Genomic DNA, 22,206 nt, shown 5'->3' with positions numbered 1-22,206 from the left:
CTGAGTAACAATCCCACCCAGTACATTTAGTGTTGGCCTCTCACTGTGAAAATAATTACATTTGAGATCAGATATGCATGTGACATTTCAGTAAAAGCATAGATGTAACTCGTGCACCACTCTCTGAAACACTATTCATCACTGTGCTTGTTTTTACAGATAGAAGACCCTCCCCAGTTTCTGAGGTGGGATTGCATGTGCTGGCTTTTTATCTTGAACTGGAAACGTTTGTCCTGTGTACACATACATACATATACATTGAGCACTATATATACTACATTGTATTAAAGCTCTGAATGAAGATTCTCTAATCCAATAAAACACAGATGTCAATGTAGGATACATTATGATCACAAAATGATTTATTTTCTTTATTTGCACCACAAACAATCTGGTTTTCTTAATGCAAAGAAGTCAAAAGTCTTTTGATCATACAAAAAATTCACTGCCAGAGGACTGATTTGATGTCATCCAGCACAACGATCAGTCTGGGAGATGTTAGAAACCAGCAATTAATTGTTTACAATTAATTTCTTATGTAAATTTTTAAGCACTTCTAAAATGTGAGACCTTGCTGCTTTTCCTTGACTTTCATTATAGTACATTGAATATCTTTAGATTTTACTGTTGGTTGGACTAAAACAGCTATTTGAAGATGTCAACTTGGGCTCCAAGGACTCTTCACTAAGTTCCAACATTTAATTGAGCAAAAAATGAATCAAGAAAAACATTAATTGATAATTAAATTAATTGTTAGTTGCAGCCCAACAGACATGTTAAATTTAATTGAGACTGACTTAAAAATATGAACCTATCCTTTAATCAAGTGGACCACTCATATGGCTAGTTTGTCTCTGTAGTATCAATAATATTAACGTAAAATACAGCAGAGTTTTCATCTGTGAAAAGTAGAAATCTGGTTTCTTAAATTTTATTATTTTTGAAAAGTATGATTGCAGGGAAGCTCTCACTATTGATCAGTTATGAGCTGGAAGAGCCAGCTAGGAGCTATTTTCTCCTGATGACCAGACTGATCAGTGTTTGCTGGACAAACCTTTACAGCACAATAATAAAAAATAATTTGTACCCTTTCAAGGGACAATTCACCTGCGTACATTGCACTTTTTGTACAATGCAGGTTCATTATTCTAATGTTATTCTGATAAGAGCTGCATTTTTTTTTCTTAAGATAAAGCTGCATATATTATTGAAAAAAACATGATTGATATACGTGACAAGCGGTGGGCTAACACTGCCTGCAAAGGAGGGAGGCACTGACGTCAATTAAGACCCAACATATACTTACCAAACTCCAATCAACACTATAGTCTTGGTAGTCGGCCCAGCTTTAGTGGTAAGTAGTCTTTTATTGGAAGATATTCTAGTTGTATTGCATTTTGATTACGTTTATAGTATTATTTAAATTTAGGCCTATATTATGTTTTTTTTTCTGGTTAGTAACTGTTACTTATTAGGACTATATGCCACTATTCAGTGTAATATTTATTTATTAGCCAGCAATAAGACTTACACAGACTGAGATATTAGTTTGCAGATGTAGCCTGGAATGCAATCTAGGTAACATCAAGCAGTTAAATTGCAAAGAAAATGTTTTGAGAGGTGTTTTCAGAGTGTTAACTAAGCTGCTAAACGAGCTAAATAATCAAATGTAGCTTAATCAACTTGTTAATTGAACTTAATTGATGATTCAGTGGTAGAAACAGCTTAAATGTGGTATGTTTTGCCCTGTGCAGATGGTCCCGCGGCTTCTGAACATACCTGCGGCCACAGTGTTTGTGCTGAGCTGCATGTGTGCCGCGCCGCTGCAGGGCCAGAAGCCGGGCCAGGTGGACCCGCTGACGGCCCACCGGGCGAACCCGCAGTGCTGGGACTCCTCCTCGGCTCTGCTGCTCGAGATGCGCTCCCCGAGGATCGCTGACACAGTGCCCGCCTTCTGGGACCTGATGGTGTTTCTAAGGTCTTCAGACAACAACAAACACACGGAGCTGTTCTGGGACCTGGCCCGGCTCTTCTGGGACATTTACGTGGACTGCGTGCTGTCCAGGAGTCACGGCCTAGGGAGGAGACACATCACCGCGGTACACTCCCTCATCACTGACAGTAAGAGTCCAACACACGCACGCACACACACACGCACGCACGCATACACGCACACACGCAGTTAGGAGAGGCTCATGTAAATGTGGGACTATCGCATTGCTGTCTATGTTTCTTTCCTTATTTTATTTGTAATTTGTAATTCAGACGTTTTATGAACTTTTCCAGTAGTTAAAACACAAATAATTAATCCGTTTTTGGTCGGTAGGCTACAGTGGTGAAGTAATTAAGCACATTTACTCAAGAACTGTTCTTAAGTACAACTTAGAAGCACTACACTTGAGTATTTCCATTGTATGCTACTCTATACTCTTTTACTTTTGACAGCTATTATTACTAGCTATGCACAGATGAAGATTTTACATTAAAAACTTGTGATTAGTTCATAATATATAATGCATTGGTGGGCGATAGATACAATTATCCAACAGTATACTGTATAAGTAGTTAAAGGAACTAATCCTGTAGGCACAACTTTTTAATATGATATACTGTATAATATAATATTCACCAGAGCCATTTTGCTGCATGCTGAGAATACTTTTACTTTTACTTTACATTGTACTAGAACATTTTTTTTGATAATATTTCTGGTACTGAAGGATCTGGAAACTTCCACCACTGGTAGCAGAGAAGACTGGAAGACTGGTCAGATTGGATCCAACTATCCAACTATAATCTTTAAATACACAATTTATCAATTACTTTTATAAATTACTTATCAATTACCTTTTTATAAAACAATTTTCAGCATATAGTGACATATTGTCTGACATCTTAAGAGTGACTAAGTGACTACAGTCACTAACACTAGCCAACAACTAAATCTGTTCTCTAATCTAATTTCTTCTAAAGGTTTGTTTAAGTAATATTAACAGTCAGAGGAAATAGTTTAATTAAATAACTGTTAATGATTATCCAGTATCCTAAAGGTCAAAATCAACTGGTTTGGTTTTCTTTAATATTTACACACAACCTGAATCTTTAATTGCAGCATTTCAAATTCTATCCTACACAACATATGAAATTCACCCACTTAATTTATTTTTTATTTTTTGCCGCATTTATTGTAATAAAAGTGGCGCAAAACATCAGATATGTCATTATGTAATGATAGAATATATATATCTACAGTATAAACATATATTTTCTTAAATATATATATTTTAGTAGAAGAACTCAAGTCAGTAATTGTGTACAGCCATTAAAAACTTTTAAATGATGTCTTTTGTGCTCTCAAATCACAAATTCAGCCTTGCTCTCATCTCTGCCGCAAATATCATGAAGCAAAAGTAATCGACCAGCTTCACACCAACACCAGGTCTTTGCTTTTGTATGAGTGGTAGTCTATTACTGATGACAGCAACAAGGCCTCTGAAAATGTTGGGGTCAAAGGCCAGGTCTGATGAAACGCTGCTTCAGGTCCCTCTCTGAAGTTTAGTTTAGTTTAGTTTAGTAGTCTATTTAACAGCAGTCATGCACGACACAACTGTTGGGCCAGAGTTAGTTATATAGCTGATATTACAAACAATACAGTACAATATAAACAATTAAAGACAATACAATTAGCAAACTTTACAAACAAGACATCACATATAAAAAATCATATAAAATATACATTACATATTGTCTGCATTGGAAAACATTTGGTTCCTTAAAAAGGTTTAGATCAGTGATCACATGACTGGTTTGTCTTGAGCCATGTTGTAAGTGTTGTTTTAAAATACTGAAGCTTGTGTATTCTCTGATACGGGCGGGAAGTCTCTGAGTTTCATTTAACTGCTGCTCTGACTGAAAATGCTGATTGTCTGAAAGCAGTTTTCCTAAATTTGGTACCAAATAATGCATGAGTAGAGAAATTGAACTTTGACAGTTTGGTTAAAAGAACTTGATTGGATGTATCAAAAACCTTTTTAAAATCAAGGAAAACAGCATCAACAACACTTCCCCTATCACGGCTGGATTTAATTTGTTCAATAAAATAGCAATTTGCTGTCTCTGTGGAATGATGTTATCGAATCCAAACTGCAGAATATGCAGTGGGAAATGGTTTAGATGGGCTAATTTGGTCACAAATTAGTCTTTCAATTACTTTAGAGATAACTGCGAGAAAACACAGTCAAAAACATCTTTGGTCTTCAAGCTTTTAAACTGGCTCAAGATTTTGATTATGGAGGACTCTGACAAATGTTAAAAACAGGGAGATTATAATTTAGTGGTATAGTGACCTTACTTCATAAAACAAAATCTCATGCCAGATCTTGAACTGAATCTATAAAATAATTACTAAACACAGAAGAAATCAGGACTTTGTCTTGAGTTAAAATCCCCTAAACTTGTAATCCCTTTACCTCCTTTGTTTCTGTCTTTCTTTAGAACTCTATTGATGTTTTCCCATGTTTGCCTGCTGTTCCCTTTAGCATCATTTATAAGATCAATTAAGCAATTTGCTTTTTTCTTTCTCAATTCGTTTACAACTTTATCATGTAGATGCTGAGTGTGGTTTTCAAGGTGTGGTCCCTCCGTTTCATTAAATTCCACAGTTGTTCATTTAACCAGGATGAGCTCTGCTTCTTTCGGGAATGTGTGACGTTTTTTTTTTTTTACTGAATTCACCTTTAACCTTATTACTGTTGCCAAAGCTGCTTTAAGAGGGCTGAAGAAAGAGGACCTAGATTAAACAAAATTAAAAAGGTGAAGAATCTGGGACGCCACATTGCATAGATGAACCCTGTGGAGCTGCTTTGGGCTCATCAAGGAATTAAGTATCACCTCATTCATTCTACAGATTGTACAACTCATCCCACAGCAGGACTGGTACTTCCCTCGACTACAGTCCTTTCATGAATATTTTATCTGTGTTTTAGTACAATTTTGAATCAATAAAGAGAGCTGGAGGCACAATACTGCATTAAGAAGTTAACAATATACAGTATGATGCCCAAAAGTTTTTGTAGATGTGGCTGAATGTATAAATGTTGTTGTACCATCAATGCTGTACCATGCTTAGCCTTTGTGTGTGTGTGTGTGTGTGTGTGTGTGTGTGTGTGTGTGTGTGTGTGTGTGTGTGTGTGTGTGTGTCCTCCACACAGAGTCCTTCAAGTTCAACAGCTCGGGGGCATATCTGTGGGCGTGGCTCAGCGTCAGAGTGAGACGCAGCGGTCACATCAAGACCCTGAAGACCAAACCAAAACCAAACACTCACTAACACAAATAATCAGTGACACTCTGTTGTTGATAGACTTTATTCATGATTTACTTCCCAACTAAAAAAAACAGACTATTTCACTGTAATCATTGCTACAGGAACATGGAGGATATGTGTTGTTGCCAATAGTGAGTTTTATTGACATTGTCATGAACATATGTTATTGTTTGTGTGTATGTGTGTGTGTGGCATCAGTATAATATCTGTAAAGCACAATGAGGTGTCCTGATAAATGAAAATACCATGCAGAGTGCAGGCCTCATCTGACTGCATTATTTTATTTTATTTAATTCTGTATCAGGACAAGTGTATTATTACACTTTCAAAGAAAAGAAGCAGTTTGTTTAATTCTTTCCCCTACGAGAGGTAAAGGACCAATATGTAAGATTTAGGGGGATCTATTGGCAGAAATGGAAAATAATATTCATAAGAATGTTGTTATTAGTGTGTAATTGTTTTTGTTACCTTAGAATGACCCCTTAATATCTACAGAGGGAGCAGGTCCTCTTCCACAGAGCCCACCATGTTTCTACAGTAGCCCAGAATGGACAAACCAAGCACTGGCTTTAGAGAGGGCCTTTTGAGTTTTTCAGTTGGTTTCAATTTGCTATTTCACCACTAGATGCCACTAAATCCTACACACTGGTCCTTTAACTATTAATGTTGCATAAAGAGCTAGTTTGTTGTGCTTACCTGCACATTAATACACCTTGTACACAAATTTAAAATGATGATTTAACATTTGAACTATGTTTGATTTGCCTTTATGTTTGATTATGACATAAACCTGCACACCAAGCCATGTTTTTGTAGCCATAATCATATATTACTGTATTATGTGATGATGTTTGGACAATTCTTGTCAAAATCATTGTGTTTGTGTGTTTGTTTGTTAGTTAATTTTAAGTACAATGAATTAATGTATCATGGCTGTAAATTGTATTTTCTTGACTATTCAGTCCACCATCTGCCAGCAGATTTCTAAAAAAACAAATAAAGTGAATGAGCAGCCTGACTATGACGTAGATTTTTGGCTTGTTTTGGGGTTGATATGTGGCACAGTTTTGGCCCACAAACCAAATGTTGGTATTAAAATTTAACCAAAACCCACACAAGGTCAGACTATTATTTAATTTATATTACAGTAAGAGAAAGAAAATAAATCACATTCATTCATTTACAAGTCTAGTTTTATTTCATAATAATTGTCTAATAATTTCCTAATACCTTTCCCAAACATTTTCCTGTAATGTGATATTAATTACAGGTCAAATAAAGATAATTTACATTTACATTCACTGATTCTAATTATTGGCTGTGTAACCACAAGAGACTTTTAGTCAGAGCACAGTAGATCAGCTGAACATAAAAAATGTGAAATTTGTTTACAGGCAGCATAAAGTTCAACATTTAGCAAGAATTAAGTTTCCAAAAATAAATGAATAATGACATACATGTATTTACTTGAGTTTAAATGGAGAATTTCCTTCAACAGCTGCTTCTCTTCCTTTTTAGGCCGAAATGTGTTCCAGACAGCCTTGTTCTTTCCAGGAAACTTCTAGGAAATGATGACCTGTAATACGCCTTATTTTGCAATAGGTGGCAATAGCAAAATAATCTTAAAACCACACTACATGTAGTACCATATGTTAGTTCAGCACAATATTTGATTCAACTTGTCTATCATCGCCAGTTATCAATTTGGTAAAATAACACAATTAATGAACGTATCGATAAGTATTAGTGAGAAGTGTCTTTTATTTGAGTTAAAATAGAGTTAAAATAAATTACATTTTGTCTGGCAGCCAGGACTTGGAAATCTTATCTGAACCAAATTTGACCTCAGTGTTGAACAGAACATTTCATTTTCATTTTTCATTTTGAGTAACTTACAGTTATAAAAATTACATAATAATCATACTTGAACTGTCATGACCTCAGTTCTGTTATGATTAGAGGAACAGGCGGAACCAAAAGCAGAGACTGCAGGCTGATCGAGGCTGATTAATTAAAAAGTTCTTTATTTTGGGACTGTGCAGGCAAAAACAAAAAGCTGGCTGAGCTGAGTAAAACTGAACACAGGACAAGACTGAAGAAACTGAACAGACTGAAATGTAGAAGCAAAACTGAAACAGACTGCAAACAGAGCGGACTGAACAAACAGAACAGAGGATCCAACAAAACTGAAACCAAGACTAAAATACAACCTGAAGTAGTAAAACAACAAGGCAGGCTGGGAGCTGATTGGCTGAGGGAAACACAGGGAGCAGGGCAAAGCTGAAGGGACTGATGCAGTGCAGGTGTGGAGGGAAAAACAGAGCAAAAAGAAAACCAAAACCCTGAAAACACAATACCTCTTAATCACAAACCAGCACACATTAACCCGTCAAAGAACATACATTAATATAAAATGAAAACAAAACCAAAACCATGAGTCTATGACAAGTTCAAGCACACATCAGGCTGTTTGCCTAGACCACATATTGAACATCGTGATTCAAACAAAGCTCATTGCACCCATTTGGATTATTAAGCTGCTTTTATGGAATGCTGGTTTTAACTTTATGTTACCAATAAATCTATAAACCTAGAGGTTATTTCCAAAATGACGAGTGCGATTTATTCTCCAGTCAGGATACGTTTCAATCTTTGATTAACATCCAAATATGGGCATATGCGTCAAACAGGTCCGATGCACATCTCTGGTTCACAGGTCGCACCCTCTCCTTAACTTTTCTTTCAATTTCTACTTCCTTGTTTGTGGATTTGTTTTGACATGAACCGCAATCCCTGTGTCTCTGTGAAGTTCGTATTTTCGGATATAAAACAACACATGTCAGTACTCTGCAGCTTGCAGTAAATCGAGTATGTTGAAGTTAGCAACAAGTATTCTCTTCAGTCGGACCTGCTGAAAACCTGATCGTCTCTGAACAGGTAGGATTGCGCAAGTCGTGTTTAGTTTAAGTATAAAAATCTGTTGAAATGGTCAAATCAATCAGAAAATCAGTGACTGTGGGGCAGCTGTAGTGTGTTGAAGTGATCATGTGATGGCAGGTCATATTGTTATATATTAAATAGCGCCTGCTGTTGTGATTATCTTTAATAAGCAGGGGCGGATTTCATGATTAGGAGGCCCAAGGCAAACTCTGTCTCCCTTTATTTTCAACTTTTCTCTAACTAAATGTTGGTATTGGCACTTGTAGAGAAAGTACTCAAAACGTTTTTCTAAAGTAAAACTATTAATAAAGCACAGTAAAAATACTGTAAAAGTCATACATTCAAATTTTTACATAAAGTGAAGAGTGAAAGAGAGGAATTATTAGCACAATGTAGGCCTACTTAAATTTACTAACATCTTTTCAAGCTGGAGCTTTTAATTCTGATATAATGCTGGATAGTTTAATCAATAATAATGTATCATATTTTAATTGTTATATTTTGTGATCTGTCAGGTAAATGTAATACTAAAATGTTTTCCTCTTAAGTAGAAATATACAGTCACATTTTTTTTAAAAGTGCTTTGGGGCCTTTTGTACATTATTGAGGGTACAATGAGTTAGAATAGTAACATAATTCAATACTTTTCATATGTAAACATCATAATAAATCTATAGCTGTTTTGGGCCCCAGGCCTACCTTTACTAATGGTAAAGTCCACCCCGACAATAAGACTTTATTTTTGTCCTTTTATGAGATTTTTTTTCCTTTGTAGGCTCTAAAACGATTTTCTTATCAACTGTAACTCATTGACATGTTCTCTTTCACACACATATAGAGGCACTAACCATTATTAAACCAGCTGCAACATGTAGAGAAATTGGTTAAGGGATTAAAAAAAAAAAAAATCACACAAGCATCTACAGAATGTCATCCAGTTTTATTAACATTGTTATGTCACCATGTTTTTGGAAGAGGGTATATACATATAATGAGCTATGAAGGGCTCGGAAACAGAGGAATTATCTACTTCACAGTGCACTCTCAAATTTAAATTTTTCACTAATGAAAAACTAAATATCTGTATCTCACTTTTAGTGCAGGAAATGGATTTCCAGAAGCTGCTATTAGATGCAGGCAAGGCCCTTAGTAAGGACGAGGTAAAAGCTTTAGCATTTCTTTGCACTGACCTCTTGGGACGAAGCACAACCTCAGTGGAGTTGGCCAGCGACATCTTCTCCCGTTTGACAGATCAAGACCGCCTATCACCTGAGCAACCACATCTGCTGACCGAGCTTCTCCTGATAATCCAACGCACCCGTCTGGTCCGTGACCTCGGTCTCAATGTATCTACAACCGAGAGCCTTATCTCTCCTTACAGGTGGGCTGCCCACCTTATTAAGCATGACTTAGTTCAGAGAAAATACATATAAATGCAGCCATTTACCATTAAATGTAGAGTAAATGAATCTATGTCCAATCTGGGATCAGACCTCCTGGAAACACTGAAAATCTGTTTTGTATTTATCTGTAATTCCAGGAAGCTGCTTTACGACCTTTCAGAGGACATTACTGATGAAGACTTGAAACAGGTGAAGTTCTTGTTGAACAAACAGCTCCCGCGCAGAAAACTGGATGAAAATGTTGTGAGTGCTTCTTCAGAATTTCAATGTTTGTAGTTTGCAGTGAAAACAGAAGTTCACATGCCATGAAAATCATGTAGAAGTTCATCTTCTGAAGCCAGAGAAGAGTTAGATGCTGCAGTTTCTGTCCTTTATATACATATCACACATACAAATTGTATTTTATGATAGTATTACAATGTCATACTATGGTTAATATTCTTAAAAAGAAGTTAATTATATCACCTAAATGTGGAATCTGCTAGCTTCTGCTGCATAAAGTCAATTGTTATTATTTTTTAAGTGCCTCATGCTAAAATTAAGTGTAATTTGCTCATTTTTCAGACTACACTGGAAGTCTTCCAGGAAATGGAGCACAAGGACCTCATCAACAGCACTAATTTAAGTGTACTGAAGAACATAATCGAGTCTGTCTGTCCCATATTGAAAGAAAAGATCAACCGGTTTGAAGAAGTGCAGGGTAAGCTACAGAAACTTTACACTGAACCACCAGGAGCAGAGCAGGTTGAAGCAGGAAGAGCGGAAACAGAGATTAAACTGTGCAGACGGGGAGTGGTGATCACTTGACAGGGCCTGCAAGATGTACAGTACACTCACACTCACACACAGACTTGAAGGTGGGGAGGCAAGGACTAGGGTAGATGGTGTAAGCTGAGGATGACAATGCTGTAATAGTTTTTGTCTTTCTTACTGAGTATAATTAAGATTTCATTTCCATGCAATTTTAATATTTTCTGATGAATCTGTCTGTAAATCACTTAACTTTTGTTTTATTATTATCATTTTAAACTACAGAGAGGTTCAGCGGCCCTATAGCCCAAGAGACGGGTGAACCGATGTCTGTGTCATATCCTTCTGAACAAAACCAAGTATGTTCTTTGATATTGTGTTGAATTCCTCTGAGTTACTGACACTTTATTCTTCTTTTATTCTTTATTCTTTTTACTACAGTCAATCTAATATATGTTCTGTTTTTATTATTTTTTATCAGGTCCCTCAATCTTTCAATAGTGAAAGTACTGCTTCAGGTGAAATATCAGGTACTGTAGCGAATACTCTGTATACCTGGTCATATCTCTGTATCTGGTTAATTTGAGGGCTTTTAGTCCTTTACACTGGCTACGCGGTTAGAAAAATGTTGCTTATTTTGATGACAAAGTCACGACTTGACTCATCCATCCAATGACTCACCCATTTTATGACTTATCTTTATGACAGTAATCATTTTGTAAAAATGGGTTCATTTTTATATTATAATAATTAAAACATCTAGAATTGTAAAACTATAAAAATGCTACACTGATGCACATGTTAACACACTCACACTGAACACACTGATGTTGTATTTTTAAACATTTTATGGAGAACTATGATCCTAATACACGTTTTCCTTCTTTTCTGAAGAATTTCAGCTGTTGGCAATTCTTTGGGTTGGTTGTTTTACAACTGGAACATATTTTTAAGTACAGTACAGTGGATGTATTTCTTCTGAACCCTCTTTTATCACTTTCTTAGATCTTACAAATGTGGTACATGGTGGAGATGACTGTGAGGACCTGTCACATGGACTGAGAGAATTAAGCACCAGAACAAGCAACTACGACTCCTCAGAAGGTCATTATAAGTATTTTCTGTGGTAATCTATGAGTTAAATGAAATAACAGAACTTAAAAGAAACTGTAAATATTCAAATATAATTTTTTGGACTTCATCTTTGCCTAAAATCATTGCCCCTCCACCTTCCACCCTGTGATTATCTGTCCCATAGCGAGAAGTGATGCTATAGAAATATCGCTGTCTCAAGAAGACAAGACTTCCGCTAAACCGAAGACCTTTCGCCACATACAGTTTCAGACTGCAAACACAAACAATGAGGTGTCTGATTATTTCTTTTTTTATTTTACATAATTACATGTATTATCTAGCAAAAGATGTACATGATGCATAAAGCACATTACACATTACAATCCGTTTTCATTTACTCCGGGTCATTGATTTATCTCTGTAGGATTTGGGAACGTATCGAATGAATTCAGCAAAGAGAGGTATCTGCTTGATAATAAACAACTACAACTTCTCTAAATCCAAAGTGGCTCTCAGAAGGCGGGAGGGGACCATAATTGATGAAAGTAAGTTTGACTAATTCTGATCATAAAGGAAAACAGTATTCAAGCCCTACTCCATGTGTGGACATACTGCAGCATATTTGCATGTATTTACACGTATCTGCGTCTCTTCCAGGAAATCTGAATGCTGTGTTTGAGTGGCTGGGCTTTGAGGTAGAGATACGGAGAGACTGTAAGAGGGAGGACATGCTGTCTGTTATCCAGGAGCTTGCCAGAAGAAACCATAGTCAGATGGACTGCCTGGTATGCTGCGTTCTTAGCCATGGTCTGGAACAAAGTGTGTATGGCGTGGATGGCCTCACCGTTGAACTCAAGGAGCTGATGGAACCTTTCAATGGATCTCGGTGCTCCTCCTTGGTTACAAAACCTAAGCTGTTTTTCATCCAGGCCTGCCAGGGCACCCAAGAGCAGGCAGCTGTCTACATCGAGTCTGATGGCCCTACGGCCCAGAGATCGAACCAACAACCGTCTCTAACCATAAGGCAACCAGAACCTAAAATTTCCATCCCATGTAATGCAGATTTCCTGCTGGGAGTGGCCACTGTTCCGTCTTTTGTCTCGTTTAGAGAGAGGAAGCATGGCACGTGGTTCATTCAGTCATTGTGCCAAAACCTTGTTCGTATGGTACCCAGGTAATACAAACAAAATACCAGCTATAAGATGATGTGGATTTTAGTCAGTGGTAGAAAGTAAATTAATTAATTTACTCTAGTACTGTACTTCAATACAATTTTGGGGTGCTTGCACTTTATATAGCATTTTCATTTTATGCTACTTTATACATCTACTCCTCTACATTTCAGAGGGAAATAATGCACTTTTTTCTTCACTACATTAATTCAACAGATCGAGTTGATCAGTTTATTAAATGTGATGCATTGTTACAGATTAAACTACCCAACAGTATATGACGTAATTAAATTTAGCTCGAACTCAACCAACTACAATATTAAAGTACAGCTCACATATCAATTATACATTAATGATAATGATCCAATAATATAATAATGTAACACTGACAGGGACCATTCTGCATAATGAGTATTTTTGCTTTTTATATCTTAAGCACATTTTGTTGCAAATACTTCTTTACTTAAGTTAAATTTTCTGATAAGTATTTTTATCATGTGGTATTGCTAATTTTACCTAACCAAATTATTTGAATACTTCCACCTAAAATTTTAGTTACTTCAATTATGTATGATACATTTGGATCAGAGAATAATTAATTATAACTATAGTTAGTAGCTTTTTAGTTCACCATCTCACACAATGTGTTTTATTTTTCCCAGTGGGTCCGACATTGTGTCTGTCCTGACAAAAGTGAACGCAGACGTTAGCCAGAGGACTGATATCACCGGTGAAAAAAAGCAGATGCCTCAGCCAGCCTTCACACTCAGGAACAAAGTGGTCTTTCCGATCCCCAGCGCCCCTCCTCCCAGCCTGCAGCCCTGAAAACAATCACCTGCCACCTGTTTGATCGACCTGAACAACAGATGATCCCTGAGTGACCTGAAGTGTTGCAATCTTTCATCCATTGTTTACAATTTGTTGTTATAAAGCATTAATCAAATGTGTTTTGCAATATTTTTATGATGACACCTGAGCTAGCTCCATTTGCTGATGAAGACTGTGATATCTGGTTGAAAACTCACAAAAGGCTTATAAGTGGAGCTTGAGTTAAGATGACTTTGTCACAAAATGATTTTATCGCTTCGTGTAAGTCTGTTATACCTGCCTGATCACTTCCTCCACACCAGCATTACCAAAATTGATCTGCTGATCATGCACATTAAGTTTGATGTAACATTTGAAACATCCAGCTCATTATTTTTTCTATTTAATCTTCTATACTTCTACTTTATACTTGGATATTGATTCCTGGTACCACCAGCACAGTAGCTTTTATATCCTCCGAATGTTATTGCATTATTTTAATTCAGTCATTTAATGTCACTGTATAGATACGGCTGTCACAAAAACAGCTCAAGAAATAAATTTTCTGTCAATCAAACAATAAACTCTTACAAAGCACCGTTGAGAAAATTTGAACTTTATTCATTTATAACTTGCTGAATCTTCAATGCAGCTGTTCTGTGTGAGTACGCTTAATTAACCATAATGCCACAAATTTGCATGAAAGTTAAAAATGTGGATCTATTAATATGTTGCTAGTGCTAGTTAATTGATAGAAAAGAAATCTTCAGCATCCATGATAACTAACTGAAGCCCTTTATTAAGCAAAATGACAAATATTTGCTGTTTTTAGTTCCTCAAATGTGAGGATTTCATTGTTTTACATAATTCTCAATAATATCTTTGGCTTTTGAACTGTTGTTAAGACATTACAAGTAATGTGAAGGTGTTACCTCTGACTCAGAACTTTTGATCTGCATTAACTCACTCACTCGTATTATCTACAATACCCATAATGAAATACCATGCAGTGTCGGGGTTAAGTATACACACCACTACAAAGTGTCAGATAGACCAGTCCCACCACAGAAAGCAGGAAGTATGTCAGCGCGAAGAAGAGAGGAAAGCAACTTTCATTAAATGAAATCTTCATCTTGAAATATAACATACAATAGGTGCCTAGCAGCTAAAGCCTGGCCGAGCCTACTAAAGGTAAACCTTGAATGCCAATATAATGTGGCAGAGGACCCAGCAAGCAAACAGCCAGTGGGAGGGGAGTGGGAATGAAACAAACAAACAAACAAAGGTAAAATAACAGTAGAAAACAGTGGCTGGCCTGGTGCTTTGCAAAGGTACACAAACTCCCGTAGCACAATAATGCAGGAGGAGGGAGGGGGACTTCCAGTGTACAGCAATATCTCCGGGTCTCTACAGCCACAGCAGCTTGTTGGTGGTCACACCCCTGTCCAAACACATAAGGCAGCACATGTTCACATAAAGCTCGCCCCCGAGATGCTGTGTTTGTACCACTGAGGTACTGTGGAGAGTGCTAAGGTCCAAAACTAACTTTTTTTTTTTAGCAAGTTTTATCTGTAGAATGTTATATTCTAGAAATGAAAGGCAAATTTCATGACTATTTATATTTTTAAAATGGGATAACAGAACCCATGTTGCTTGTGTTTTTTATGTCTTTATTAACACAACCAACTACTGTTATTTCTATCAATAAATAATATTGTATTTGTAAGAGACAGTTTTCATTTTGAATTTTATAGACTGTTGGAAGAAAAACATGTGCTCATTCACATAACTGTGATTTTATATGCTCTGTTGTCCACTTTAGTTCAGCTGTTAGGGTAAACTATATCTCATGGTTTTCTGTCCCAACAAGTACACTTTCACTGCAATTTACTAGGAAAAGGGCAAAAAACAGTCATAGCAGGGAAAACACATCCTGAGGAGCTGAGAATGTTACTGTCAGGTACTGTTCCCCCTGTGTTCAACATGAAAGGAAGCTCACACATCTGTCAAATTCACACTGCTGACTTGTTTCCCCACAAAAGGTAAGTCCTGTGATTTTCACCCTGATGTCCCCAGATTTATCCATCATAGCAGGGGGAACACATCCTGACAGCTGGGAATGTTACTGTCAGATTATGTTTCTGTTTGCGGTCTGATTCTGTGTCCCTAGCTGCCATTTTCCACCGCTCCTTCAGAGGCCTTCAGACTTTTCTCCCTCTTTGTTTGGACTGGACTGAGTGTGAGAAATGTATAAAATTAGTGATATTATTTATGTATAACTGTTCTGTTTCTTCTGTGAAGGAGAGGGTGGGTTCTGGAAGGTCTTTATTTTATTTGCGATGGAGAAATTATAAATGAACTAAAAAAAAAATTGACAATCCCTTTGTGTATCCTCCATATCTCCAGAGACAAAAATGTTCACAACCTCTGGTTGTTATATCCCAATTAGTGTCATGACCTCTATTATCTTAAGTATACTTTTGACCACAAATTTAGGTGCCATAAAAGAAAAGGTTAACACATATTTATTGTTTCAGAGGGAAAACATTCATTAATGTTTGTACACAGAAAAATTCTAGTAATGCACAACAGGCTTTCAGTACTGTACTTAAACTTGCAGTGTTACGTTGTATCGGCAGTTACATGCAAAATGTAGCAAATGAAAATATAACCTAAGATATTTGATGTGGATAATAAAGGTAGAAGGAAAAAAATATTTTTTGAATTACTAGTAAGTAAATTACTAATAAGTGTTCTTTAAAAATGGCTCTTGACAATGGCTCATTGTCACATGTGCAAAAGATCAGTATGCAAGGAGCGTACTGATGTGGTCTATAACAAAACATTCAGCAGTTGCAGTTCTGAAGGGAAGTATTTTTCAACATAGGAAATGTCATGATATCCTATGTGAGAAGGCTATGAGGGGCAACAACTGCATGCTAGCATTTTAAATATATCATTGTGTATCACACTTGTAAACCATGTAAAAATTGCAGTGTAAGAAAACAGTCATGTCTGCATTTATCTTGTTTAGGGTGACACAGAAGTGGTATAAATTGACATACTGTGATGATGTATCACTTTTGTTACATAATGAAGTTCAAGGGCCCCTACTGACATGCATTTTTGGCAGGATGTTGCGACTTAAAGTGATGTTGCGACAAAAAGGGATTTTGTAGTGCTAAAGACATGGTAACACTTTATAATACAGCCTGCGTTTTACGGTGTAACTTCCCATCACTTACCATGTAATTTCCCGGAACTTACAGTGCAACTTCCTCGTATGAATCCGTACATATAAAATACCTTCCGGTTCTTACTGGTACTTAAATGTAGGTACAGCGGAAGAAAACAAAACAACGAGAAACACGGGAGTAACAATTGGGGTTTTAAAGTTGTGGTGAAGTGATGAACTTCTCCCACTAAAGTGGCGATGTAGAACATAAGAACAAAGTACCTGAAAATTGTTTTTTTGTTGTTGTTGTTGGTCTGTTACATTTACAATTTAAACATAGTTTCCTGTTTTGTTCTTGTTGGGGTTTTTTTTACTAAAATTAATCATTTTATAACTACATTTTGATAGATTAGTTAAGATAGTTATTGTTATTTTTTCATCCTCGGATGACAATACAAGCCTTTCATAGCTGTGCACTGGAGAGAGGTAAGTTTGCTTGTTATGAGCTGATGCAGTGCTGGACTAACATGGCTGCTAGGAGCTAATTTTCAAAAGTATAGACCCATTTCTCGACTTGCTCTATTCAAATTCATACAATGAAGTGGAAGACATAAGCATAATAAATCTCTTGAGTGTGGGTGAAGCTTGCCTGTCAAACACACATGAATAAAAAAATGATTGTCATAACTGCCACGAGCAAAAACATTTGATTTTAGTACACATATACACATGTACTGATTCATACAAGGAAGTTACACCATAAGTTCCGGGAAGTTACATGGCAAATGTTGTTGTTGTTTTGTTTTCTTCCGCTGTATCTACATTTAAGTACCAGTAAGAACTGGAAGGTATTTTATATGTACGGATTCATACGAGGAAGTTACACCGTAAGTTCCGGGAAATTACATGGTAAGTGATGGGAAGTTACACTGTAAAACGCGGGCTGTATTATAAAGTGTTACCAAAGTTTATTGAAATAAAAGAACAATCCAGAACAATGTCTCTCTCTCTGTGACTGATAACTCAAATCCACTTTCTGTTTGACTCAGGTGTGTGTGTGTGTGTGTGTAAATTTGTCTACTAGGACAAACTTCCTTAACTGATTGTAAACTTAATGAACACTTTACCACAACTGTACCTGTGTAAAGAACATGTAGGTCTAATAAAACACAATTTCAATGTGTGTGTGTGTGTGTGTGTGTGTGTGTGTGTGTGTGTGTGTGTGTGTTTATGTACGTATATACACAAGCACACCTCTCTCACCTGATGTCATCGCACCCACCTGCTTGAATCTGTGACATGCATCAACACGGTCTGGTGACTGGACTGTTACACCAGTTTTGTCTACATTCCATATATCAGTGCTGTCAAAGTTGTCTTTCTCAATGATCTGCCCAAGGCTCTTGAAGAAGCGTTTCACATTTTTGTGGTTAAACCTTTGTGGTAAGGCTGGGTTTCGCTTCATAAAGAATGTGAACCAGTCAGACCCTGCCATCAGCCTCTCATCCCATGTTTGTGGTGTTTGACGTTATATAGTACTACCAGTTGATATGCAAACTTTCTGACCTAAAAGAAAGTGGAATAGGAAACCTGAATACATAGACATAAAAAGTTTTTCAATTTGTCTGGCACCTACAGTAGTATTCAATTCTACTCTGGTCTCCAGTGGCTAACCTGTCATATGCTTACTTGGAGTCCGTCTATAATACAGGTCTGCCGCCTGAAACAAATAGTCAGCCAACACTTCCTCCTGCACCTCGGAGAAAACTTTGTTGCTGCTTTAGTAACCTTCACTGAGAAGGTCACTAGACCCCGGTCTCTCAGCTTCTGCGGTGTCTCACAGTATCTGCTCAGTGTAACAAGGCAGATCCCATCTGCCTTCGCAACTGATCTGACTGACTTGCCCTTCTTTGTGACTCCATCAGATGCCTTTTTAAAAACATTGGCAGGCACACGTCTGTCAGTCTTTCTTTTCCACTGCCGAGGCATTCTGTAAAATGATTAAAATCAAGAAAGTGTTCCTAGTTGTATGTAAGGGGATGTTACAACCCACCCCTGTCAACCATTGTTTAGCTAGCTGTATTAGCATGGTGGTTTGAAATAAGCAAGGGGAAAATGCATCACATTTTGTCTGAGAAACTACAGTTTAATCTAATATAAGTCATATGATTTTATCTGCATAGTATAAGTAATAAACAAATGATAGTCTCGATCAAAAAATGTATTTCCTTACCTCAAAGTCTGTTTTTCTCTACAGAATCTGCACGCGCCTGCTTCCAGCCTTGACAACCACCATGTGGGATCAGGGAGGAAGCTGGTAAACACCGAAATGATCATAAGACTCTTATCTTGTCCCTGATTGGTGGAATTAGTAGTTACAACTCTCGCCATGTTACAACCATACTTGATCTCCCCAGTATTTGATTCAGCCCGTCAATCATCAATTTGGTAATACAACACCCTTAATGAAAATATTAATTAGTATTGGGAAGTGAACTGTCTTTTATTTGAAGCCAAAATTAAAATATATAGGTGACGGTTATAGGTTATAGGTAATGGAGATTTGCACGCACCTCCAGTCAGGATACATTCCCATCTTTGAGTGACATCCCAGTAAGGGCATGTGTGTAACACAGTTCTGATGCAAATCTCCGGTTCATCACAGGTTGCACGTTCTCCTTTATTTTACTTTCAATTTCATGTGTGTCACACAGGTAGATGTCTCTGATGCAAATCTCTGGTTCTCAGATCACACCCTTCTCCTTTACTTTATTTTTGTACTTCCTGCTCTGTGGACCTGTTTTGACATGAACTGAAAAGTCTCTGTGAAGTTCATATTTGGGATATTAAACAACACATTTCAGTTCTCTGTAGCTTACGGTAAATCAAGTATGTTGAAGTTAACAGCAAGTATTCTCTTTGGTCGGACCTGCTGAAAACTTGATCGTCTCCAAACAGGTAGGATTGCACAACACAAGTTTGGTTTAAGTAGGAAAATCTGTTGAAATTGCAGAATCAAGCAGAAAATCACTGTGAGGCAGCTTTGGTGTGTTGAAGTGATCATGTGATGTCAGGTCAGGCTGTTATATAGCTCGTGCTGCTGTGATTACTGTTCAAGATACAATAAGGATTTATTTTTGTCCTTTTATGACATTATTTTTTCAATTGTAGCCCACATGCTCTCTTTCACACACACACACACACATACATAGAAGCACCAACCATTATTAAACCAGCTACATGTAGACAAATCGGTTAAGGGATTAAGGGAAGGGAAACACAAGCATCTACAGAATGTCGTCCAGCTTTATTAACATAGTCTGCAATCATTGTCACCAAATTTTTAGAAGGGGGTATATACATATAATGAGCTATGGAGGGCTGGGAGAACAGAGGAATTATCTACTTCACAATTGTCAAAAAAAGGTTTTCACAAGTGAAGAACTAGAAATAAGAAGAAATAAATATCTGTATCTCACTTTTAGTACAGAAAATGAATTTCCAGAAGCTGCTATTAGATATAAGCAATGCCCTGCGTTTGGACGAGGTAAAAGCTTCAGCATTTCTTTGCACTGAACTCCTGGGCCGACGTCCAACCTCAGTGGATTTGGCCAGCGACCTCTTCTCCCGTCTGGTAGATCGAAACCACCTATCACCTGAGCGACCACACCTGCTGACCGAGCTTCTCCTGACAATCCAACGCACCCAACTGGTCCGTGACCTCGGTCTCAATGACCAAGCATCTACAACCAGGAGGCTTATCTCTCCTTACAGGTGGGCTGCCCACACACAAATGTTTCACTTTATTAGGGGTCCAAGCAGCGAAGCTCGCTGCTGGAGCCCTTTTGTTTTTCTTCTCATTATTCTTTCTTTCTTATTTTTCTCCGTGTTCACTTTTATGTAAGTGTTCATGCAGCAAAACCATAAGACCAAAAGTCACCGAAATTGGCAGGTGAGTTTCAAATATCATCCTCTACTCAGACACATATAATGACACTCATTGACCTCAAGGCGGCGCTGTAATAATCATGTTTATGTTTTCACAGTTAAAACAGCTTGGCCTGGAGTCAAAATTCTTTCATCATTTTAATTTCTCGATTCATCTTCATATTTTCTCCAATGGTCTTGTGCTCTAAAAATGTCTAATCTTGCGACTTTTTCTCCGTTTTCTCAAAATCCTATTTTTGACAACTTGTCAAAAATTGTTGGGCCAGTCATCCCTTGTCAGGATCATCTACAGACTTCATTAATCTTAAATTATCAAGGAAATTTCAACTTGTCAGTCCATTTTGAAATTATACATTTTTAGACCTGTGTCCTTAAGTTCATTTCACAACGTTCATGTTCGGATGCTAGGTCCGAGCTTCTAGGTGAAGCCACAAAAGCGAAAAGTTTATATCTTGTTATAGACTGCATGAATTCGTGTTCGAAATTCAGATCGCATGATCTAGGGGGATGAATCAGTCAATGGCACCAAGGTGAAGGTATCCTTCTGTTGTGAAGTTGTGTGGTTTAAAAGTTGACATGCCATATCCTGTGCTAATTTTGTAATTTCCAATCTCCAGTGACAAATCTCAAATATCCAATATGTATAAAATGATATAAAAAAGTATATATTAAACTCAAAAAATTGAACTTTATTCAATTCATAATTCATCCTGTAAAAACCTCCTTGGCATGTCCCTAGGTATTTCTCAGAGGTAGTTTCAGAGGTTAAGGTGGTTTTCTTTCAATGCAAAGGTTAAGAGTTGAAAACCCGCTCTTGCCATCCTGAGCGTCGTCTGAATCTTTGCATTCTCCAGGATTAGTTCTGACACATCTCATAGTAGCAGTATGTGTATATAAATTACTAGACATGGGATTCATTCCAGATCTCAACGAAATAAAAATTCAGTACAAACATAGTCATGTGAAAACACATCTTCATTGAATGTCATAAGCTACATCAAATGTTTCTAAAAGTAGATTTATATACCTCAACAGAGCATCAGCATGTAGTGACGATCACACACAATGAATTATTTTAAATAAAATCAAGAATTTTGCTTCTTGTCAAATATTTTAGGCAGACCAAGTAATTTGTTTTTTCCCTTGTTCTTGTTCTTCTACTTCTACAGAGATTGATATTAAGCATTGTTCATCTAAGTGCTTCAACCCTGCTCACTGCTGCTTGCAGCTATTTTTAAGCACACACATATGTTTCGTGTTGTTAAAGATGATGTAGTTCACAGAAAAAAAATATAAATGCAGTCATTTACCATTAAATGTAGGGTAAGTTAATCTATGTCCAGTCCAGGATCAGACCTCCTTTGGAAACACTGAAAATCTATATTGTATTTATCTGTAATTCCAGGAAGCTGATTTATGACCTTTCAGAGGACATTACTGATGAAGACTTAAAACAAGTGAAGTTCTTGTTGAGAGAACAGCTCCCGCGCAGAAAACTGGATGGAAATGTTGTGAGTGCTTCTTCAAAATTTCAATGTTTGAGACCCATATTATTTTTTAAGTGCCTTATGGTAAGATTAAGTGTAATTTGCCTAATTTTTCAGACTACACTGG

The 22,206-nt window shown here is 37.0% G+C and overlaps 2 protein-coding genes across 2 annotated transcripts; both read left to right on the top strand.

The window, feature by feature from the left end:
• Positions 1-481: 481 nt before the first annotated feature.
• LOC137192127 (protein FAM237A-like) lies at positions 482-6,292 on the top strand. Its single transcript, XM_067602642.1, has 2 exons — positions 482-2,121; positions 5,211-6,292. Exons 1-2 carry the CDS (start codon positions 1,737-1,739, stop codon positions 5,324-5,326), a joined length of 501 nt encoding a protein of 166 aa, XP_067458743.1. The 5' UTR covers positions 482-1,736; the 3' UTR covers positions 5,327-6,292.
• A 1,727-nt stretch (positions 6,293-8,019) lies between these two features.
• On the top strand, positions 8,020-14,066 carry casp10 (caspase 10, apoptosis-related cysteine peptidase). Its single transcript, XM_067603611.1, has 11 exons — positions 8,020-8,260; positions 9,362-9,644; positions 9,804-9,909; positions 10,231-10,366; positions 10,702-10,775; positions 10,898-10,946; positions 11,422-11,520; positions 11,675-11,781; positions 11,915-12,035; positions 12,148-12,664; positions 13,325-14,066. Exons 2-11 carry the CDS (start codon positions 9,370-9,372, stop codon positions 13,485-13,487), a joined length of 1,647 nt encoding a protein of 548 aa, XP_067459712.1. The 5' UTR covers positions 8,020-8,260; positions 9,362-9,369; the 3' UTR covers positions 13,488-14,066.
• The last annotated feature ends 8,140 nt before the right edge of the window (positions 14,067-22,206 follow it).

The sequence above is a fragment of the Thunnus thynnus genome, chromosome 11 (genome assembly GCF_963924715.1).
Source record: "Thunnus thynnus chromosome 11, fThuThy2.1, whole genome shotgun sequence".
Classification (NCBI taxonomy): domain Eukaryota; kingdom Metazoa; phylum Chordata; class Actinopteri; order Scombriformes; family Scombridae; genus Thunnus; species Thunnus thynnus.
This window is presented reverse-complemented; position numbering and strand designations above follow the sequence as displayed.

Coding starts and splice junctions, on each gene's coding strand:
- LOC137192127 (XM_067602642.1), top strand. CDS start 1,737: ATGTTTTGCCCTGTGCAGATGGTCCCGCGGCTTCTGAACATACCTGCG. Junction 2,122..5,210: donor ACACTCCCTCATCACTGACA/GTAAGAGTCCAA, acceptor TCCTCCACACAG/AGTCCTTCAAGTTCAACAGC.
- casp10 (XM_067603611.1), top strand. CDS start 9,370: ATGGATTTCCAGAAGCTGCTATTAGATGCAGGCAAGGCCCTTAGTAAG. Junction 9,910..10,230: donor GAAAACTGGATGAAAATGTT/GTGAGTGCTTCT, acceptor CTCATTTTTCAG/ACTACACTGGAAGTCTTCCA. Junction 12,036..12,147: donor GGGGACCATAATTGATGAAA/GTAAGTTTGACT, acceptor CGTCTCTTCCAG/GAAATCTGAATGCTGTGTTT.